This window comes from Saccoglossus kowalevskii, chromosome 16 (genome assembly GCF_978046115.1).
Source record: "Saccoglossus kowalevskii chromosome 16, keSacKowa6.1, whole genome shotgun sequence".
In the NCBI taxonomy this organism is placed as follows: domain Eukaryota; kingdom Metazoa; phylum Hemichordata; class Enteropneusta; family Harrimaniidae; genus Saccoglossus; species Saccoglossus kowalevskii.
The window spans coordinates 22,370,313-22,391,899 of record NC_140656.1 but is presented as its reverse complement, the minus strand read 5'-3'; the positions used below and the strand labels follow the sequence as shown (position 1 = coordinate 22,391,899).

Sequence of the window (21,587 nt, the reverse complement as noted above, 5' to 3'; positions counted from 1 at the left end):
GAATGAAAAAACAGGACGAACAAAGGTCATAGTGGCTTCCGAACAGCACATAGAGTTCATCAAGCGCGAAAATATTTTTAGGGTATTTCCAGGCTTAATAATGTGCTATACACAATTGATGATAATTCATTTCTATGAAGTATGGGTATTTCAACACAATATTCTCCGCTTGAAGGATCGCCATTACGACATTGAGCTATAAAAAAGAAACATAAATTCAAAATCAAATCATTTGATCTATGTGACAAACGTTCGGTTCGAGCCTTTCACAATATGCAAGATCTCAAAGTGAACGGAAAGTCGCCTATTGCAAGAGCTAAAAATTAAAAACCATCCACATTTTCACAAGATAACATACAGTACCATTCAATATTGTACCACTTAGTATCATCATAGAGGTATAAACCTCCATGGTATCATACAATGAAAGATCAGAATGTTTGGTACATTCTAACAATCTGTACTTGTTGTTTATTTGTTGTGATTAGTTCCCTGGCACAGGCTCAGGCGCAATGTAAACACAGGAGATAATCTGCGCATTCTCACAAAAACAGATTAACATGTGTTTGGATTTGGCTTTTCATACCAGTTGTCAAAAGGTTTTAAACAGCGGTTGTACATGTGTAAGCACATAGCCAACCCTGTCCAATGCATGGTCCAGTGCTATGCGTCTATCATTAATACAAATATGCACATCACACAACCAAGAGGTAATAGCAATACAGAGTAACACAGGTAATAAAAATCAGCTACACATATATATCGGTACTACTACTTTTTAGTTTTTGTTATATATATATATTTATTGCTAACAACTGATGGAAATGTTTGATTTCTAAAAATGCAATAAAATATTACTACAGTAAAATACTTTATTTTAGCTGGAATTAATTTTCACTGAAAAGATTTTTTGGGTGTTTTGTGTGGAATTTATATTTTCACTGATTTATGACGAGTTGAATGTAAACTATAAGAAAAAAGGTATATCTCCTGTATTTATTTTCACTGAAACATTCATTCAGTGAAAATAGCACAAATTAATTCTAAGCGAAAATAAAGTAATTTACAGTATTACATGTTATTTAAAATTCTGTTACAATTGTGAATTTTGTACATAGCTAGGTGATGTTGAGAATAACCCAGGTTTCCAACAGTAGTGCACTTACGTAAAGAACAGAGTTGTGTATGTGATCAAATCCTATATACAATAAATGTAATGTAATGTTTGGTTTATTAGAGATCCGCTTCTGAACACATCAAATATTGTATGCATACTATTTTTACACAACTGTCTATTCAAGGCCTCAGCAATGAAACTAAGTATAACACATGCAGAATTTTCCTGGCACATGCAAAATACACATTATGACACAAACCAGACCTCTCATCATACATGTAAAACTATAGGACTGGATTAGGATTACATAACATTTGTTGTACTGGTAGGTGTCAAGCTGTAGCCCTAAGCTGAGATTAGCTGGAGATCCAATTAATCATTTCAGTAAATATTGATGAGATTCTATTCCCATGTCCTTGATAAAATTATAAAAGCTGTCTCACTGTATTTCAATCCAAAGAGTCTAGTATTTCAGTAGGGTCCCTAAGAACCAAGACCCAGAAAAATAAATGTGTTGATGTCACCTGACAGTAACTGTAGACCAGAAAAAGATTATTTAGGTCTATACTGGAATATATATTAAGAAAATGCTACTGTGAAATCTGTATCAGAAACCGAGGCTTCTATTAAAATGATACAATGTAACAGAGGGGATGCAGCTTCTATTAGAGCATCTACACATACGAGAAATGAGGAATTTTTGGTTCTCAATTATTCAAAAATAATGGGTGCGACTTCGGATACGGATACGGAGACGGCTTATTTTACAGTACTTTAAAACAAACAACTACATGTAATTTGTTGACTTTAGAAATCAATGAATTTTTAACATTCCATAGGTGATGTTTTAAAAGGCGGTGGTCATTTGTGTGCAAGTCATAGCAACAGTCCCTCTATAGACTGGTCTGGAAACAGCCATTTTTTTTGAAATGTGAATTGCTTCTTGCTTGCGAAAAATGCTTGGAATATTTATCTCAAAGTGTGTGACAGTTGCTTCATAGACTTGCATACAATGTAGTGAACGCAATGGATCTGTTATTACCAGCAAAATCTCTAAATCAATGTTTTGAACAGCTTGTTTAATGGTTTAATGGTAGATGGGCTAATTCAAGCTAAATGCAGATTTTCTTATTTGGAAATATTCGTCAATTCCTTCACTGTCCACAATTATTTTTTGTGTGCACATTTTAGCAAAAATTGCACAAAAATAACAAGAAATTGCATTTTGTTGTGAGTTATCAGTTTAAGTATAGCCAATTGAAAACTACAGTCATTAAAACAAGCCACTTGTTGGTCATTTTTAATTTCATCTAATGTATATAAATACGGAGTTTGACCAAAATCTCTCCATACTCTACCAATATTTTGATGAATTTTTACATTTTCACCAGCAGTTCTCTCTTTTCACCACAAATTGGGACAAAAATAGCAAAACATTTTGAGTATAAACTGAAAATTGACTCAAAATTTGACCAGTGGCTCCAAAATTAGGATTCATTCCCAGAAATATTGAAGAATACAAGAAAAAAAGTGCAGAAAAATTTAGTGGTGAAAAAAAACAAGTTGGTTGCCATTACATATGTGTGTCATGATGGCTCTGGAAAAGCATTCATTAAAACAAAATGGCCGCCAGTCGGCCATTTCGAACCCGATCCAAAAAAAAAAATGACGTGCATCAAGGTCCTATTATGTTTAATGTATGTACCAAATTTGAACAAAATCCGTCCATGCATAACTGAGATCCGGGTCCGGAATGGTGTAAATGTGCGATTTTGATGCATTTTCGGCCTTAAAATGGCCGCTATTCGGCTATCGTTAATGAGATCATGAAACAAATGCACATACATATTTGTGACATGATGTACCTTGTGTGTGTGAAGTTTGAACTTGATCAATCCAGACATGTCTCGGATACGGATCCAGAACTGAATTCTTTAAAACAAAATGGCCGCCAGTCGGCTATTTCGAACTTGATCCGAAAAAAAAAATGACGTGCATCAAGGTCCTATTATGTTTAATGTATGTACCAAATTTGAATGAAATCCGTCCATGCATAACTGAGATCCGGGTCCGGAATGTTGAAAATGTGCGATTTCAATGCATTTTCGGCCTTAAAGCGGCCGCCATTTGGTTATCGTTAATGAGATCATGAAACAAATGCACATACATATTTGTGACATGATGTACCTTGTGTGTGTGATGTTTGAACTCGATCAATCCAAGCATGTCTCAGATACGGATCCAGAACTGAATTCTTTAAAACAAAATGGCCGCCAGTCGGCCATTTCGAACCCGATCCAAAAAAAAAAAATGACGTGCATCAAGGTCCTATTATGTTTAATGTATGTACCAAATTTGAACAAAATCCGTCCATGCATAACTGAGATCCGGGTCCGGAATGGTGAAAATGTGCGATTTTGATGCATTTTCGGCCTTAAAATGGCCGCTATTCGGCTATCGTTAATCGGATCATGAAAAAAATGCATGTGCATATGTCCCATATAAGGTGTGATGTATGAGTGAAGTTTGAACTTAATCGGTTCATGCATGTTCGAGATACAGGTGATCACGGACGCACGGACGCACACAGGGCAAAACATAAGTCCCCGTTTTCGGACTGCGTTCGAACGGGGACTAAAAATGTATGAAAAATTTGCATTAATATTTGATTTGAAAAATAATGGTGTTCAAAAGGTGCCAATAAATTTATAAACGTGGAGCTCGGCAATTAAAGCTCAAAATTTTGACTTACCTGGTACTTAAATTCGAAATTGTATAATCGTAAATCAAAATTTCATGATTAAAAGTCAGAATTCAAAGATTAAAAGATGAAATTTAGAGATGCTTCTCATCCCAGGAGAAATGATACCGTTTTAAATTGTTTATGTTTTAAGATTATTCAATATCACAACAGAATGTTGTTCAACTTTAAACATTTAATAATTAATCATTTTGAATATATGCATTAAGTGTGAATTAGATCGACAAAATATCACTTGAAACAGAAAAAAAACATACCCCATTCTATCCAAAATTGCACAAAAATAACAAGAAATTGCATTTCGTTGTGAGTTATCAGTTTAAGTATAGCCAATTGAAAACTACAGTCATTAAAACAAGCCACTTGTTGGTCATTTTTAATTTCATCTAATGTATATAAATACGGAGTTTGACCAAAATCTCTCCATACTCTACCAATATTTTGATGAATTTTTACATTTTCACCAGCAGTTCTCTCTTTTCACCACAAATTGGGACAAAAATAGCAAAACATTTTGAGTATAAACTGAAAATTGACTCAAAATTTGACCAGTGGCTCCAAAATTAGGATTCATTCCCAGAAATATTGAAGAATACAAGGAAAAAAAGTGCAGAAAAATTTTGTGGTGAAAAAAAACAAGTTGGTTGCCATTACATATGTGTCATGATGGCTCTGGAAAAGCAGTCATTAAAACAAAATAGCCGCCAGTCGTCCATTTTGAATCAAATATGAAAAACAAAATGATTTGCAACAAGGTTCCATAATTCCGAGAAACAGAAATCTCTTGAGAAGCCTTAGATACATTATCAAGGGGCATAAATATGCATCCATCTGTTATCAATTATCAGTGTATGTTGAAATGCAATTTTTAAAGACTCAGGAATTTCCAGTGACGCCTATCGTCTTCTATTCCATAATAGCTTCAATCCTGGTGGGAAAAACAGAAACCATTAGTAATATTCATTTTTCATTTTCAGACTGAAACCCTCTGGGCCCAAAGTATAATTAATTAGAAAACTTGTTTTCCAATTTGTATTTTATTTTAAGAATTAAAACAGACACATGCTGAATGTTTCTAGCACGTGCAAAATATACAAATTACAATCACAAAGAGAGAAGCTTGTCATTTTTTTTTAATGATAATATACATATTTTTAGCAGCATATGAATTTATGATCAATTTGCCCGAATCCGTGTGTGTCTACATTCTTCCATGTTTAATTTCTGGGGGAAAAAATCTAAATTTGGTGTACATAATACTGTGGAGATGGGGGATTATACCAACATAGCTCAAGTATTTTATAGCAATATTTGTTAACAAAAGCGAATTATACAAATTATTCCAGTTGCAATCTTAAACGGGCAGCAAATCAAAAGACAAGTCTTGATTGATCATCAGAGGTGAATGTGATGTTGAATATTTTGTTGCAAGAACATACCCACAAATAAACGATTGGAAAAATCAGATGACACTAATCAGAAGATGATCCCAGTGCTCACATGAAATTTTGATTGAGTATATTTGTTACTTTGAGGAAATTTGAAATGTAATCTTGTGCCTGCAGCACCAGTTTATGATCTGTGACTGTTAAGTATAAATTCAAATAATAACATTCAAAAATAATGAATTTCTAAAACGGCAGCACACACGGTTAGTTGGAAAACGATCCTCAATAAAACTAAAAAAAAATATGAAAACCATTAAAAACTAGTCTTACCTTTCCAGGATTCTCAGTGGAAACAGTCATGATTTGGTTGATTTTATTAAAATGGAACTGACATAACCATCATCTCTCAGCATATGAAACAAATCGAATGCGGACACCATTTGCAGACGATAAAGATCTTTTAGTATCCACTGTGTTACTGCAATGTGGCTTTGAAGTGATTTGTCGTGAATCCCAAAAAAGTTTACTGCCTGAAGTAACATTATGCTAACACAACAACAGTTGTAAATACTAGTTTATTTAATAACTTTACTGTTTGTCTAACAACTAATTCACATCATTCAACGTCATCGTTATTCCTACAAAAATATTGGTACATTTTATGTATTTTTAATTTGTCTTTGTTAATTTTGGTTTCATTAGACATAATTTTTCATTGTCCTTTTGAATTATTTTACAAAAATTAAAAAAAAAATGTTGCTAGTTGGTTTTATGAAAGATGGTAAAATTTGACTTTGTGCTCAAATGGTTAATGATGTAATTTATGAGCTGTATAGCGTGCATTATAGGTTGGGATGATGAAATGTTCACTTGGACTCCCTAGCACCCAGTGAAATGTTCACTGGGATTCCCTAGGACCTGGTGAAATGTTCACTTTGACTCCTTAGCATCCAGTGAATGTATGCTGTGACTTCCACGAACCCAGTGAAATGTTCACTTTGACTCCCTAGCATCCAGTGAATGTTTGCTGTGACTTCCTAGAACTTGGATGAGAAAGGGTTTGAGATGCTTTAATTGATCAAAACATACCTTGACTATCCACTGATAAGCGGTTTGATAACTTTCGTTTACTTGAAATAGCAATATCTGGTGAATCAGAAGCCGGCTCAATTGTACTTGAAGTATCTTCTGACAAAGAACCCAAACTTTCTAAGTCTACTCGATTTGTGCTCTTGGACGTGTATCCTTTATTTTCATCTTTACTCTCCTTGTCTCCTTCTCCTACATCGGCCATCTTTTGTGCCAGTTCTTCAGCAGCTTCCTCTTCAAGCTTTCTGATGTCGCTGATATCTAATCCATACCACTCGTCTTGCCAACACCATGCTTGTCGATGTGCTCTTCCCATGGTTTTCCTCAAAGCTGAAAAATCAATTTAAAACATTCAAATTCCATTAGCAAATTGTAAGATCTGAACAAAAACTCAATGACCTCTGTAACCATTATTAGCCTAAAAACTTTGGAATATGAGCAGTTCTTATCCAAAAATCTTATCCAAAAACATCCTGAAATCAAATTTAGAAGTATCTTCTAAAATTAAACAAAGTAGCCTTGACAATGAAAATTATATTTCATCTGGAGATTAGAAACCATGATTAGCTAGTTCTATGTTCCAATGTTTCAGGATTTCTTGCCATAGAAACAGATTGTGTTATTTTTCATGGTGATCGCAATATTCAGTGTGAGGTGTTCTGCTTAATTTACAAAGTAGGAATGCAACTTTAAAATTCTTCTCTTAGAAATTAAGTATTAAATCTTTGAATGCCATAAATTTTTGGGCAAACATTTTCTGAATTCTTTTGCTAGTTGTGGACCAAATATAAGTTCATTGGTTACGGAGGTGTTTCTGAAAAAATATGAAGAAATTATGATCAAATTATTCCCTTTTCACAAATTTTTTAATCAGTCTAAAGCATTGTTAAAATTATGGCCTTGGATTTGGGTGCCCTCAGACAACAAATAATCGATCTCTACCAGGGTTTTCCAGGCATGTGATTGAATAAAAAAAATTCTTGTTAAATCAAGTAACATTAAATCTAGATCATAACAGTGTTTATTTTAAATTAATTATATGCGTAGCTTTTCATCATCATGTACACAAAATACAATTTAAACAAACATCAATGACAACAGAGAATGAAGCAAATGCACACAAGTTTGTCAGTGAATATAAACCACCTGTTTGATATGATTGACCCAACAATGTCATGTTCATTCTACACCCGCTGCAAATAGTGTTTGATATGATTGACCCAACAATGACATGTTCATTCTACACCTGCTGCAAATAGTGTTTGATCTGATTGACCCAACAATGACATGTTCATTCTACACCCGCTGCAAATAGTGTTTGATATGATTGACCCAACGATGTCATGTTCATTCTACACCCGCTGCAAATAGTGTTTGATATGATTGACCCAACGATGACATGTTCATTCTACACCCGCTGCAAATAGTGTTTGATATGATTGACCCAACGATGTCATGTTCATTCTACACCCACTGCAAATAGTGTTTGATATGATTGACCCAACGATGTCATGTTCATTCTACACCCGCTGCAAATAGTGTTTGATATGATTGACCCAACGATGTCATGTTCATTCTACACCCGCTGCAAATAGTGTTTGATATGATTGACCCAACGATGTCATGTTCATTCTACACCCGCTGCAAATAGTGTTTGATATGATTGACCCAACGATGTCATGTTCATTCTACACCCGCTGCAAATAGTGTTTGATATGATTGACCCAACGATGTCATGTTCATTCTACACCCGCTGCAAATAGTGTTTGATATGATCATCAAATGTAGTGTATAAACCATTCTATTTTATTCTGCATTTGGCATGGTCCAATGGTTATCACACTGAACTTGCAATCACATTGGTTGTTCAACTCTTAGCTATGCCATGGTGCTGTATCCTCAGGCAAGGTACACTACCGTTATTGCTATTCACTACCCAATAGTGAATAGGGACCTGGTAGGGAATGATAGGCATCTAAACCCATGTGTTCCTGTATATAGCAGCCAGGGTTTTGTGCTCCCACGCGAGTTGAGATGGCAAGTAAGTTTGACTCAGTACATTGCCAACTGCCAGTGTAATAATGTGCAGTGCCCTTGAATGTTCTCAAGTACTTGGGTGCTTTATATATATGTGCATCATCATTATTATTATTATTATTATTATTATTATATTATTATTATTATTATTATTATTAGTGTTTGATATAATTGACTTACCAATGTCATGAATGAACCTTTCTATTTTATTTTGCATTCCCCAATAGCGGAACTCTACTTTACACAGCTTATATGCACACATAATTTTGGTACTTTTGTCTTTTAACCACTCTTCAGTCAGGGGACCCCGGCCTGTTTTCTGCGATTTATAAACACGTGGATCTTCTTCTCGTTTGTACTCACCACTGGGAATTTGCTCTTTAACAACATCTATAAGATCTGATGAAGAGATGGAAAACAACCTAAGACAATCTTTACAACTCCAGTGGAGATAAGTGATTATTTAAAAGAGATTCTTCCTTTTTTGTTTATGCTAGAAATTAGCCATTGGCGAGAGATTTGCATGGAGGATTGTCATTTATACATTTTTACAAATAACTGGTTACAAAGACGAGTAACAAAGACCTCTGCACTCGATTCAAACATAATGAGATACCCAAACTAATATTTTTCTGAACAAGAAAGAAGTGCTATCACTAACAGGTGCACATACAAACTACCTGCTACAGCACAAAATTATGTACTGAGAAAATAAAAAATAAAAGAATCATGAAAAAGAATATATGTTTAAATATATGTGGTATATTTATCATACAACAAAAACAATGAAGACAGCCATTGTACCTACAATATTGATATGGACAAAGTAAAAGTGAAAGACTCTTGTTGTCATGGTGTTTTGGTATGGAAATGTAAACTGTTAAATCAACTTTATTTTGATGAAGTCATAGAAACACTATGATCATGGTAAATATTTTATAATACATGTACATTACAATAGTGTAGTTATGCAATATTAATAATTCATATAAACAATTGTTACCATGGATAATACATGTATGCAGGTATGGATGTTTATTCAACAGTTCTAGTAATTATTAAAATATGTAATGTTTTTTAATAAATTCCAAAACATGGATACAAAGTCCTGTGTGGTGACATAAAATATTAAGAAGATGTGTGGCTTGGTCATGTGATTTACGAGCAGCAAATCAGATTTGAACAATTTGAACATGTGCAAGTCACATGATTAATAACCAGCTAATCAGATTTTTATGTCAATATACATTCATACACTGACCTGTCCAAGTCCTTTAACTTGTCGATGCAAAACATTTTTCATGTACCGTAAAATCCTGAATTGAGGCCGCGGCTTTAATTAAAATTCCTTTTTTCAATGGACGAATTCAGATGCGTGAAGTCTTGGTGCGGCTTTAATTAGAGCATTCACTTCAGCAATAGTGAGAAATTTTTTCAAAAAACAAAGGCCAGAAGGGATAATGATATGCTAATGAGATGCACGACACTCGATTGCAACTTTGTTGCGATTCTAAGCGCACTTTCGGATTTTTACACACAGACAAACTTGTACACAAACGAAATTTCACACTGTATAACATACTGCACAATAAATAATATCTACAAATAGATTTGTATGCATTTTAAGATTACGGTACCGTATACTACAATCTCTTGAATAGACTAATTTGTTAGCACCGATATAGGTTACAACTGAGAGACAGCCGTCTGACACAGTCGATTGTGTTCGACTACTGGCATGTTTGACTTCCGGCAGAGTGACTGTACATTCGATGTTTAACTTAAACATCTGGGAAATTAAAATAAAAAAAGTCCATCAAAAAAAAAATGTTCGCATGATAAAAAAAAATACTCAGTATATTATTTAATGTAATATATATTTATTTTCTTATTTTTTTTGAAAACGAAAAGTATATTCTAAAAGAAATAAAAACAAAAACGAATACATTCTTAGTAGCAAATGATCACGGTAACGGTCATGCTGCGTGTCACACAAGTGAATAACTTACTTGTTTTCGAAGTGTTACAATTGCTGATTATTACTCAGTAGTGATTACAATAACGTACAAAAAATAAATTCGTTGAATTGTTGTGAAAATTCAACTTAGTTTCACCGCAAGCGAATGATTTCGGTCACATATAAACGCTCGATCCGATACGATATCCGCCATGCTTGTTCAAACATCTTTAGTGACTTGAAACTGTTTTTTGACCTGATAGGTCAAGTCGCTAATTAACCAATCTAAACGCTGGATGGTGCCAACGTGATTAAATTGCCATAGTCATTTAAATATGTAGTTCAGCAACTTCATGGTAAACGAAACACGGAAGAGATTTGTCGTTGTTGTAGTGCGATCGTTTTGATGGGAAAATGGCATGATTTTTTTTTAAATCAAGAAATTAATTGTTTTCAAAAGATAAGCTGAGCATCGAAGAAGAATTTAACACTTTTGACGATAATAACAGCTCATTGTCGAAACGCAGTTTACCCATTCACGCGACCCACAATAGACCTGTACTCTGGAATAAGCGTCAATGACTACGGAAAACCTAAATTAGACTCTAATCTAAGCATCAGGAATCATTGAAATGTTCGAAAAATTATGCCTTAATTTAAAATTAAATGGTACATCTTTTTCTGAAATATGTGGTGGCTGCGGCTTATATTGCAGGCTTTTTCCTGGGATCAAAACTTGTCAATTTCAACATGAAACAATGTCTCAAGTTAGGGGTGCGGCTTCTATTAAAGCTGAGGCCTCAAATATGATTTTTACGGTTATGATGTTTTTAGACATAGTTTCACGTTTTGGTTGTCCTGGTTTGCTCTTGATTTGAGCGGGCATGCTTTGAGAAATTTGATTCGTGCTTGTGCAATTTGATTTTGTGCAATCTCATTGTGGCATGAATAACTTACCGACTAATCTGTTTCTCAATTCAGTGGAACTGAGATCAAATACATTATCTCTGGTGCCACAATCAGCAAAGTATCGGGTTTCTATTTCTAGTGAAAACTTCTCTACAAATGGACAAGTGTATCTCGTCTTGGTATAAGGGTAAGCGTTCCATGCTTCTTCTTCCACGCGTAGTGCTGACTTTGGAAGAATAGCACGAAACCAGCCTTCAAGGAAACATTATAGAGTATATTAGAAAGCAGTCAAGTCTTTTATTTCTGTCATTTCAATTCATTTTTAACAAGCAGTGGATTAATTTGCGGACTAATGATCGTATGGATAAAACTGTTTACTTGTTTTTGGTTTTGTAAAAGGTTTTATGTAATACAAACATGAAATTTTAACTGTTATTTTATAGTTGAAATATAAAAACTCAACAAAATGGACACAAAAAAAAGATTTAGGAAGGATTATAGTTCCTGATAAGATTTTTTCATGGCCAGTTGTAATATCTGACTTATTTGCACTTACTTACTTTGTACTTAACATAGAATGCTACACAAAAATAAAAATATTACACAAAAATAAAAATATTGTCATAAATATTCCTAAATCTATTTTTGTTTTTGTTGGAAAAGTAACATAGTAACAACTATTGGCTCCTTGATATCAAATTTATGGTCTTGTTCTTACCCTGCAGTCCCATATTCACCACAAGTTCTGTTCTCACCTAACAGTCCAGTTCCCACCCAACATTCACACATCACAGTCCTGTACAAACTCAAATCCCATTCTCACCTTGCAGTCTCACTCCCACACCAGTTATGTTCTCACCTCATCTAACAGCCCTGTTGTCACCTAACGATCCAGTTCTCATCTAAAGATCCTGTTCTCACCTAACATGCCAGTTCTCATCTTACGGCCTCAGACTCATTCTCGCACAAAAGACTCATTCTCGCACAAAAGACTTGTTCTTGCACAACAGACTCGTTCTCGCACAACAGACTCGCTCTCGCACAACAGACTCGTTCTCGCACAACAGACTCGTTCTCGCACAACAGACTCGTTCTCGCACAACAGACTCGTTCTCGCACAACAGACTCGTTCTCGCATCACAGAGTCGTTCTCGCATCACAGAGTTGTTCTCGCATCACAGTCGTTCGCGCATAACAGACTCGTTCTCGCGTAACAGACTCGTTCTCGCGTAACAGACACGTTCTCGCGTAACAGACACGTTCTCGCGTAACAGACACGTTCTCGCATAACAGACACGTTCTCGCATAACAGACACGTTCTCGCATAACAGACACGTTCTCGCATAACAGAGTCCTTCTCGCATCACAGACTCGTTCTCGCATCACAGACTCGTTCTCGCATCAGACTCGTTCTCGCATAACAGACTCATTCTCGCATAACAGATTCATTTTCGCATAACAGACTCGTTCTCGCATAACAGACTCGTTCTCGCATAACAGACTCGTTCTCGCATAACAGACTCGTTCTCGCATAACAGACTCGTTCTCGCATAACAGACTCGTTCTCGCATAACAGACTCGTTCTCGCATAACAGACTCATTCTCGCATAACAGACTCGTTCTCGCATAACAGACTCGTTCTCGCATAACAGACTCGTTCTCGCATAACAGACTCGTTCTCGCATAACAGACTCGTTCTCGCATAACAGACTCGTTCTCGCATAACAGACTCGTTCTCGCATAACAGACTCGTTCTTGCATAACAGACTCGTTCTCGCATAACAGATTCATTTTCGCATAACAGATTAATTTTCGCATAACAGACTTATTCTCACATAACAGACTCGTTCTCGTATAACATATTCATTCTCGCATAACATACTCATTCTCGCATAACAGACACATTCTCGCATAACAGACACATTCTCGCATAATAGACACATTCTCGCATAACAGACACATTTTCGCATAACAGACTCATTCTCGCATAACAGACACATTCTCGTATAACAGACACATTCTCGCATAACAGACACATTCTCGCATAACAGACACATTCTCGCATAAAAGACACATTCTCACCCAAAAGACTCAAGCTCATCTTACAGTCATTTTCTCATCTAACAGTCCCATATTCCCTTACTACTACTATTCCGTCACATACCTGGTAAGTGATTGCCTATGTGATAAACTTTATATGTATATTGCCCATTGCCTCCAGGACCATTGGTGTATGGCTTATTAACTAGAATTTCTACACCGCTTCCTTCTCCTTGAGACTCTTCTCGGCTTTTTTTCTGAAATCATAAAGTACCGGTACTAATTGTATTTATATTTTCTAGATAAAGATACTGGGGTATTTAGATATGTGGTGACATTGACTCAACCCTTTCAAATTCTAAGTCAGTTATAGTGTCACCTTTTCAATTTTTTTAATTATTTTTTTCTTAATTTTTCTAATAGTTTGATGAAGATCTGCGGACAATAGAAAATCATGTCCACTTACTGTAGAATACTTTATTTTCGCTTGGAATTTATTTTCGCTATTTTCGCTGAAGGGATGATTCCGTGAAAATAAAATTCAGCAAATATACTTTTTTTCCTATATTTCACATTAAACTCATCAAAAATTAGTGAAAATAAATTCCATAAAGAAAAACCAAAAAGCATTTTCAGCGAAAATTAATTCCAGCGAAATTAAAGTATTCCACAGTATTTTAGAAATTATTTTATAAATTACAGAAAAATACATAATAGGCAAAATTTGGCACTAAAATTGTGGCAGAAAAAACCATGGCACTCAAAGGATCAGAGCTGGTCATGTCTAACACATCTTAGACACTGATATACTGAAAATGCATTCCTTCTGATTATTTAAGGATCAGGTATAACGCAAGAGATGCAGTTATTGGTTTTGTGTGCTTTTAATATAGTAAATATGGTACAAGCAAACAAAACTAGTTTTTGAACCCCAGCTATGTACATGTACGTGACCACTTTTCAAATCAAATGACTGCCACAGTATGGCTTAACACTAGAGGGAATTACATTTTTTCTATGGATATGGTTCTGATACCCTCTTTTCAAACCTTTTTTTCACAATTAGTTGATGAAACGTTTTAGTCGATAAAATATTGAGTATGGCAGCGCTAAACTCGTAGCATCTTCAGCCCTTTTTTTATAAAATGCAACATGGGAAAAAGCAAAAATAATATTTGCATTAAACAAATCTCACACTTGGCTGAAATGACAACATCAACCATTTTTGTTTGAATTTTTAAATAACTTCTTGTTCATATGTACACTATACTTTTTAGATTTTGCGCAAAATTTCAAAAAATATTGAATGGTTCTGGACACACAGACACAGACACGGATGGACAGACAGGACCCAAAATAAATGATTTTTCCTGATTCAAATATCTATAGAATCCATAGATTGGGTGGAAGGCACAGGTGGTTTTCGAGCAAGCCGCCTACCCTTAACTCATTGTGGAAAACACAAGATTACTAACAATAATTAGAAACCTTTCATAATTGATATTGATAATAAATCATTAAATATAATTTGATTTTGCTAATAGACATCAACATGTCAATTTATCATAATGACAAATTGATTCATCAGAACTGATCATCACCTCAAATTGAAATCTTGAATATCACATGATGTTACTAGTACACAAACAAAAACCAAGATGTATCAAAACACCCAGTAAAAAAAACTAATAAATCCCAATAAATTAGAGGGCCTTATGCATGACCCCCTAAGAGTTGCTGTTATAGGGTGATACCTCTGAAAAAACCAGGATGTAAATGTCTTTCCAATGGCCGCCACCAGGTATTTGGCTTTTAACCTTTTCACCACCAGCTACCTCTTCTCATCATAAATACACAAAATAGTTGATATATACATTGCTAATATTGAACCTGCGACGGTTTCATTATATTTAACAAAGTGTATAAAATTATTTATTAACCTTTTCACCACTAGTTCCCTTCTTTTCATCAAAAATTCACAAAACAGTCCCTTTTATAGTCTGCACTTTCCTTTCCTTTTTCAAGTAAAAACTGAAAATTAACTAAAATAGTTTTGTTGGCTCCAAAATTAGGGTTCATTTCTAGAAATATTAGTGTAGACAAATTTGGGTGAGAAAGCCTGGTGGTAAAAAGGTTAACGCAACAGAGATAATACAAAGTGACATAATTTCTAGTGACTCATTTTTTTTTTATCGGATAATTTGACATAAACAATAAGTGACATCATTCATCATAGTTCAGAAAAGTGGTTGTCAACACATTTTGACTTTATGAGATTTCCATTGATCTGTACTTTTATTTGTTAATTCAATACTGGCAACAAAATCTTATCATATTCAGTCAAATTAAATTAGAGTTACGAAATTGTAAATTATTCAAAACAGCTTCCTTGAACTTTGACCTTAAAGATAATCACTCTCCTATAATTTCAATCAGTTCAATATTCTTGCGATTATTTTAAAGAAATTAGAGAACGGCACGCGATGATGAAGGCAAAATTGCTTTTATCACCCGCTAGCTCACATGTATATTGAATCTCAGTTTCCATGGTAACAAGTGAATCTACAAGAATGAGATGCACCTTTTTTGTTCAATTTTGCGATGATTTTCTTTTGTGCACTATTAGCAGTTTCATCAGCGCATACATCCGAGACTTACTTGTATCATATACAGCTGAGCTATCCTGTATTCTTCAACGCTCATTGGAAGCGGGATTCTGTACTCTTTGATCAACATTGCCACTCTTGTAATCGCAACATCAAATTAAAAATAGAAAATTCTAGAAACGGAATTAAAAAAGAAATGGTGTTAGGTATTTTTATGATGAACACTTGAAATTTTACACCAAGCGCTCACGAATATTTATAGCGTATTTGGTATGACTATTTAAATACAGGTAGTTAAGAATGTGTATAGTCCCCCGCATTTAATAGCGTATAATGGCTATGAATTTCTTAACTAGATGAACGACCTTGACTGACTGCTTTATAAAATGAGGGATATTTGAACCTGTCAGCTGTTGACGGGATAAACGCAGTTTTAGTCAAATTAGATAATGGATGCAGTAGATAACAAGTGGCAACATGCATGTTTATAAATAAAATGGCCGCCAAGGTGGCCTCTTTGATGATGCAGCTTGAGAAGAAAACTACATGTAATCTGTTAAGCATTTTCAAATCACATTTAGGATAAGAATTCTAAAACGCAAATAATTGTCATCGCATTCCATTCTTGTGAATGAAAATTTTAGTTAAGTATCTATTTAAGCAACATTCAATTGTTAACATTTGGAAATAGACGCATGTATGACCCCTAAAAGGTCACACATCCTGGTATAGTGGGTACAAATACAATTTCAACAAGAATTAATTCCATCCCCCAAAAAATAGACACTTATCAATGAAATGCCAGGATGTGTGACCTTTAGAGATCCTAATTAGTTCCAGGATGTGTGACCTTTAGAGGTCATGAATAGCTCCAGGATGTGTGACCTTTATGGGTCATGAATAGTTCCAGGATGTGTGACCTATAGGGGTCATGAATAGTTCCAGGATGTGTGACTTTTAGGGGTCATGAATGGTTTCAGGATGTGCGACCTTTAGGGGTCATGAATAGTTCCAGGATGTGTGACCTCTAGGGGTCAGATGTAAAGTATATTAGACTCAGCATTGAGACAGCTTCAAAACTGACAACAAAAATTAGTGAAAAAATTTATAAAAATGTGTTGCACTAAAAAATTTGCAGTGTGAAAGCTTCTAGTGCATGTATCCTAAAAGGGTTAAATCTTGTGAAAATGGAGATAAAATTCATTGACACGATGACATTATCACATCTATTTAGATATGCTAGAAGCATACGCACGTCTTTACAAGTGACAGCTTTATCACATTTTGCCCAACATTTCCATGCTCAAGTAGGGAGCTTTAAAAAAAAACATCACTTTTTCCACAGAACACATATTCCATTTTAGAGACTAAAATGTGGGTGTTTTTTCCACCAGCAAAAGTGTTTAGTGTATTAAACAAACATCGATTTCAAAGGCCGCTTACAAAATCAGATGTTTATAGAAGTGGAGAGAATACAGCAGAGATAAAAAAAAAATTAAAAAAAATGAAAACAAAAATGAAAAAACCACATAGATACATTTACACGTACAACATTCTAAGTATTGAATTGTTCGCTGATATTCAATAGCATTGCAAATTATGTCACCAAGCATTATGTCATGTGATTAATTATACTCGAACAAACGAGTAAACAAAATACAGACAGATACATGTAATCATAACTCTTGGGGTGTTGAAATAATGTCTTAAGTGCCTTGTTTAGGCAATAGACTTCTTTTGCATTTACTGTACAACAAACGACTGAAAATCACAACAAAGTAGGTTAACTCGGTTGGGGTTGAAAATGCCTTTATCGTCTGCACACATCGTTCTTTCATCTCATTCACACGCTGTGCAACATTTTATGATCACATCAGTTTTATGTTTAGAAAGATTTCAAAACGCTACGTTGAATTACATTTTCCCAACATTTTGGGAATAAAAATATTAGTAATGAGGTTTGATTCCATGAATCTGAGATTTCATAGAAATAAAACCACAGTATCAGTTTTCTTATTCTAAAAACAACTTTTACTTTTTAATGTTGATTAAAATAGGCAATTGTTATTCGTAAAAAAAAAAAATTGAAAAAATACAAAAAAAAATTGTAAAAATAAAAAAAATTAGCAGAAAAATTTATAGTGTTCAATGAGTGAGAAAAAAGAATGTGCGGCATAAACATGCAGACAATGGTAAAATTTATTTAATTTTTCAAATTGAAGAAAAATGCATAAAAAGGTGGCACAGGTGTATAGAATAATTTTGTGGGGGGGGGACACACACAGCTCAAACCACAATGTGATTACCATAACACGACTACTCATGTCACAACGCCATTTCTAATTTAATATGATTCATTTTCATGCTAAATAAAATGTCTAGTGTGATTGCATTGTGGTTTCGTCTGAAGTTCACTATGTGATGTCAATTTCCAATGATCGGTGTAGACAATAACTACACATGCATGCTGTTGACTGGAAAGACAACCATTCAATTCCTCACACTAAATACTATTTTTAAAATTATCAAGATTAACATCTTTAAAAAAATCTGATCTGATATTATTTGTAATAAGATGACAGATATTGATAATAAATTTGGCACATGAGTTGTTTTACACAGTACGATACAAGCATAACATTAATTAACATCTAGTTGGTTTTAAGCTTACATGTATGGGTAGATTGCATTTAAAACTGCCACACATATCTGAACTGTCGAGAGTAATCTACCTACCATGTCACATACATGTATTACTAACATTGGTAATTACTACAAAGGATTAGTTGAAATTATTGATTAAAATGATACTCACTTTAAAAATTATTAGTTTTTATGAAAGGCAACGCCCGCTGATAGTCAGCATGGAAGTTAAGTTACGCCCGGACTGTACGTACCATCAGTGCTTGCAATAGAAGAATTTTCAATCACTGTAAGATCTTGTGTGATGGAATATGTCGTTGCGATATGCTTACTTCATCGAAATTAAAATTCAACAAACGTGTATTAAGGTGGAAATACCGATACTGGAAAAAAAAATAGTTCCACATTTGTTGAATCCCACGGGATGTTCGAATGTCACTATGACCTTTTGTTTGTTCTGTTTTTACGTTCAATTTCACGCACAACGTGGGATCTTGCAAGTTAACGGTAAATTGTCTATCCACACGTGTAATAAATTGTTTATTTACAGATCTCAAAATTCAGAAAAGTCATATAGGCAACTGTGTGGATGCCCCCACCTGATGCCTTTCAGTACTTTGTTCATAATTTTAATCAGTCCAAGGCATTTTCAGAAGTTTTAGCTTTAAAATTAGTGTTCTCAGAATATTTAACTCAAGCCCTACATTAACATGTACATTAAACTGCATGTGATACTCCAAGCAAAATACTGTACTTAAGTTTATTTTTGTGAATGATAACAAAGCATTCAAAAGGATGTAATGACTAGGTATAAGCATGTGCAGGTTATTCACGTGATATGCGAAGATCAGCTGAGAAGCAATCTCACATGTTTTGCAAGCGCTTGAAAGCGGTCTCATGCTGTGCACGACAATCAAATGCATTTCTAACCAATAGCGTCACAGTAGACATTTTGGAAGGTTCAAGTTCACATACAGGTACATATAAATGAGTAAGAAAGTATTACACGCTTTGTGAATCAGCAAGGACACAACCAAAAACGATCGGGGTGAATAATAATAAGTACTTTCACAGACTCGATAATTTTCAATAACACTTACAGAAATGTAGGTTTCTCTAGCGATTTTGTGATGATCTCGCAAATCATGCGACTTCTTTAATCAAGCGAAATCTACATCATCTTCTAATTTTGTTGGTAGTACGCAAGCCAACAACATAAAGGTCTACTGCAATTTATTCATGTTTTAGTACCGAAAAGTAAACCGCTTTAAATTGATTTCATGTGAGACCGTTTTTAAATTTCGCTAGTCAGGTAAAACACAAAATTTCTGTAAAAGTGAAAATTTCCCTTAAGGTCTTTGAGACAAGGGAGTTTACTTATTTGAGTGACATTTTATCATAATGAACTGCTTTAAATAAATAATCAGAACATGAATATTTCATGTGTTGATAATGTAACTAATAAATTACTGTACCAGGTACAAAATAAAGATGAGTCAAGGTTTCGTAAGATACTGTAAGGGTATGGAGCATACATGTACATGTGAATATCTATGTAAGGAGATATGGAGTGAAGATCATCATTCATACAAGCGTCAATCAAACGTGTTTCTAACCAATACCACAACAGTTCACAAAGGATGTATTGAAAAGTTTAACTACCTAAACAGAAAAGAACAAGATTATCACAAATTCAAAAACACAAAACGAATTAACATATGGTTTGGGAAAAAGCGGATCCTAGGAAAAATGGATGAGCACCTACCAGTTCCAACTCACTCATTTGCAATGGTTTTTCAATACAAGTTTGTCTTGTCATTTTGCGATCATTTCACAATTTGTATTGAGATATTCCACGGTACATGTATATCGCATCAAAAGATTTGATTTTGTATCAAGTTCAGTTTGCAAGATTGCCAAAAATTCTCTATATCTCATCAAACATTTTTCACCACCAGACTTTCCCGCTCAAATTTGTTTTCACTTTTTTTTATATTCTTCAATATTTCTGGAAATGAACCTTAATTTTGGAGCCAACAGATAAAATTTGAATAAATTTTCTGTTTTTACTCCAAAAATTTGGCTTTTTTTGTGTCCCAATCTTTTGAAGGAAAGGGCAGACTATAAATGGGACTATTTTGTGATTAAAAGAGGGAACTGGTAGTGAAAAGGTTGTGATAATAAATACTTTGTTAATACACTTTAAATACATGTACCTCCAGTATAATGAAACCATCGCAAGTTCAATATTAGTAATATATACATCTACTTGCAATTTAATTTTACCCATCTCTCTTTTTCTCTCTCCCCCGCAAAAACCAACCACAAAGACTCAGTCCACTTGTACCGTATTTCAATCATATTCAATCAATCTAACGCCATGGAAACAGAACACTGATGCGAGGTATGCAAGTTAATGAGAACAATGTGCTTGCCCGTCCACTTGACAGACACCATGCTACTCTCGTATGTAGAACCGCCAAGTATTAAACAGATACTGTATTTCAAGCTCCTGCCATACACAGCGTGTATACTTTTATATTTCCACTTCAATGATTGTCACAATGCTTATTATATAAACATGTGTGTACATTGCTACTTCTGGGATACAAATTCAATTATGGAAATTTCCACCATACTGTTATTTTTTAAAGCCTTTTTGAATGCCAAGTAAAATTTCATTACCTTTTTAGAAAATTATTCTTTATGTTTTTCGTTTTTATTTTCATAAACAAATTTTAGCTGATGGCAGATTAATTTCATTTGCTCTAAAATTAATGAAGAAATTATATAAAAATTAAAATGTACAAAATGTATTAAAATTATGGTGAAAAAATCAAAGTTTTCAAATAAACACTTTCTGACAGGTAACAGTTTGTGACATTGAATGCCAATGTGGTCTCTAATGACATTTTATGTGCAAATTTTCAAAGCAGTTTGCCACAAAAATCATATTCCCAACAAACTGTTAATGTTGAGACTTTATTGTTTTAATATTTTATTAGAATATGCGGGAGACAAAATTCACACTGTGAAATGA

At 34.3% G+C, this 21,587-nt stretch overlaps 1 protein-coding gene across 1 annotated transcript in view; it reads right to left on the bottom strand.

The window, feature by feature from the left end:
* Nucleotides 1-21,587, bottom strand: part of LOC100373574 (membrane-associated phosphatidylinositol transfer protein 2-like) — a 72,369-nt gene that overhangs the window by 33,999 nt on the left and 16,783 nt on the right. Inside the window, exons 2-6 of the mRNA XM_085491221.1 lie at nt 15,957-16,077; nt 13,423-13,555; nt 11,307-11,510; nt 8,573-8,791; nt 6,356-6,685 (exon numbers count right to left, since the gene is read on the bottom strand). Coding sequence (XP_085347347.1) covers nt 6,356-6,685; nt 8,573-8,791; nt 11,307-11,510; nt 13,423-13,555; nt 15,957-16,034 — 964 coding nt within the window. The 5' untranslated portion in view covers nt 16,035-16,077. The remainder of the gene's footprint in view (nt 1-6,355; nt 6,686-8,572; nt 8,792-11,306; nt 11,511-13,422; nt 13,556-15,956; nt 16,078-21,587) is intronic.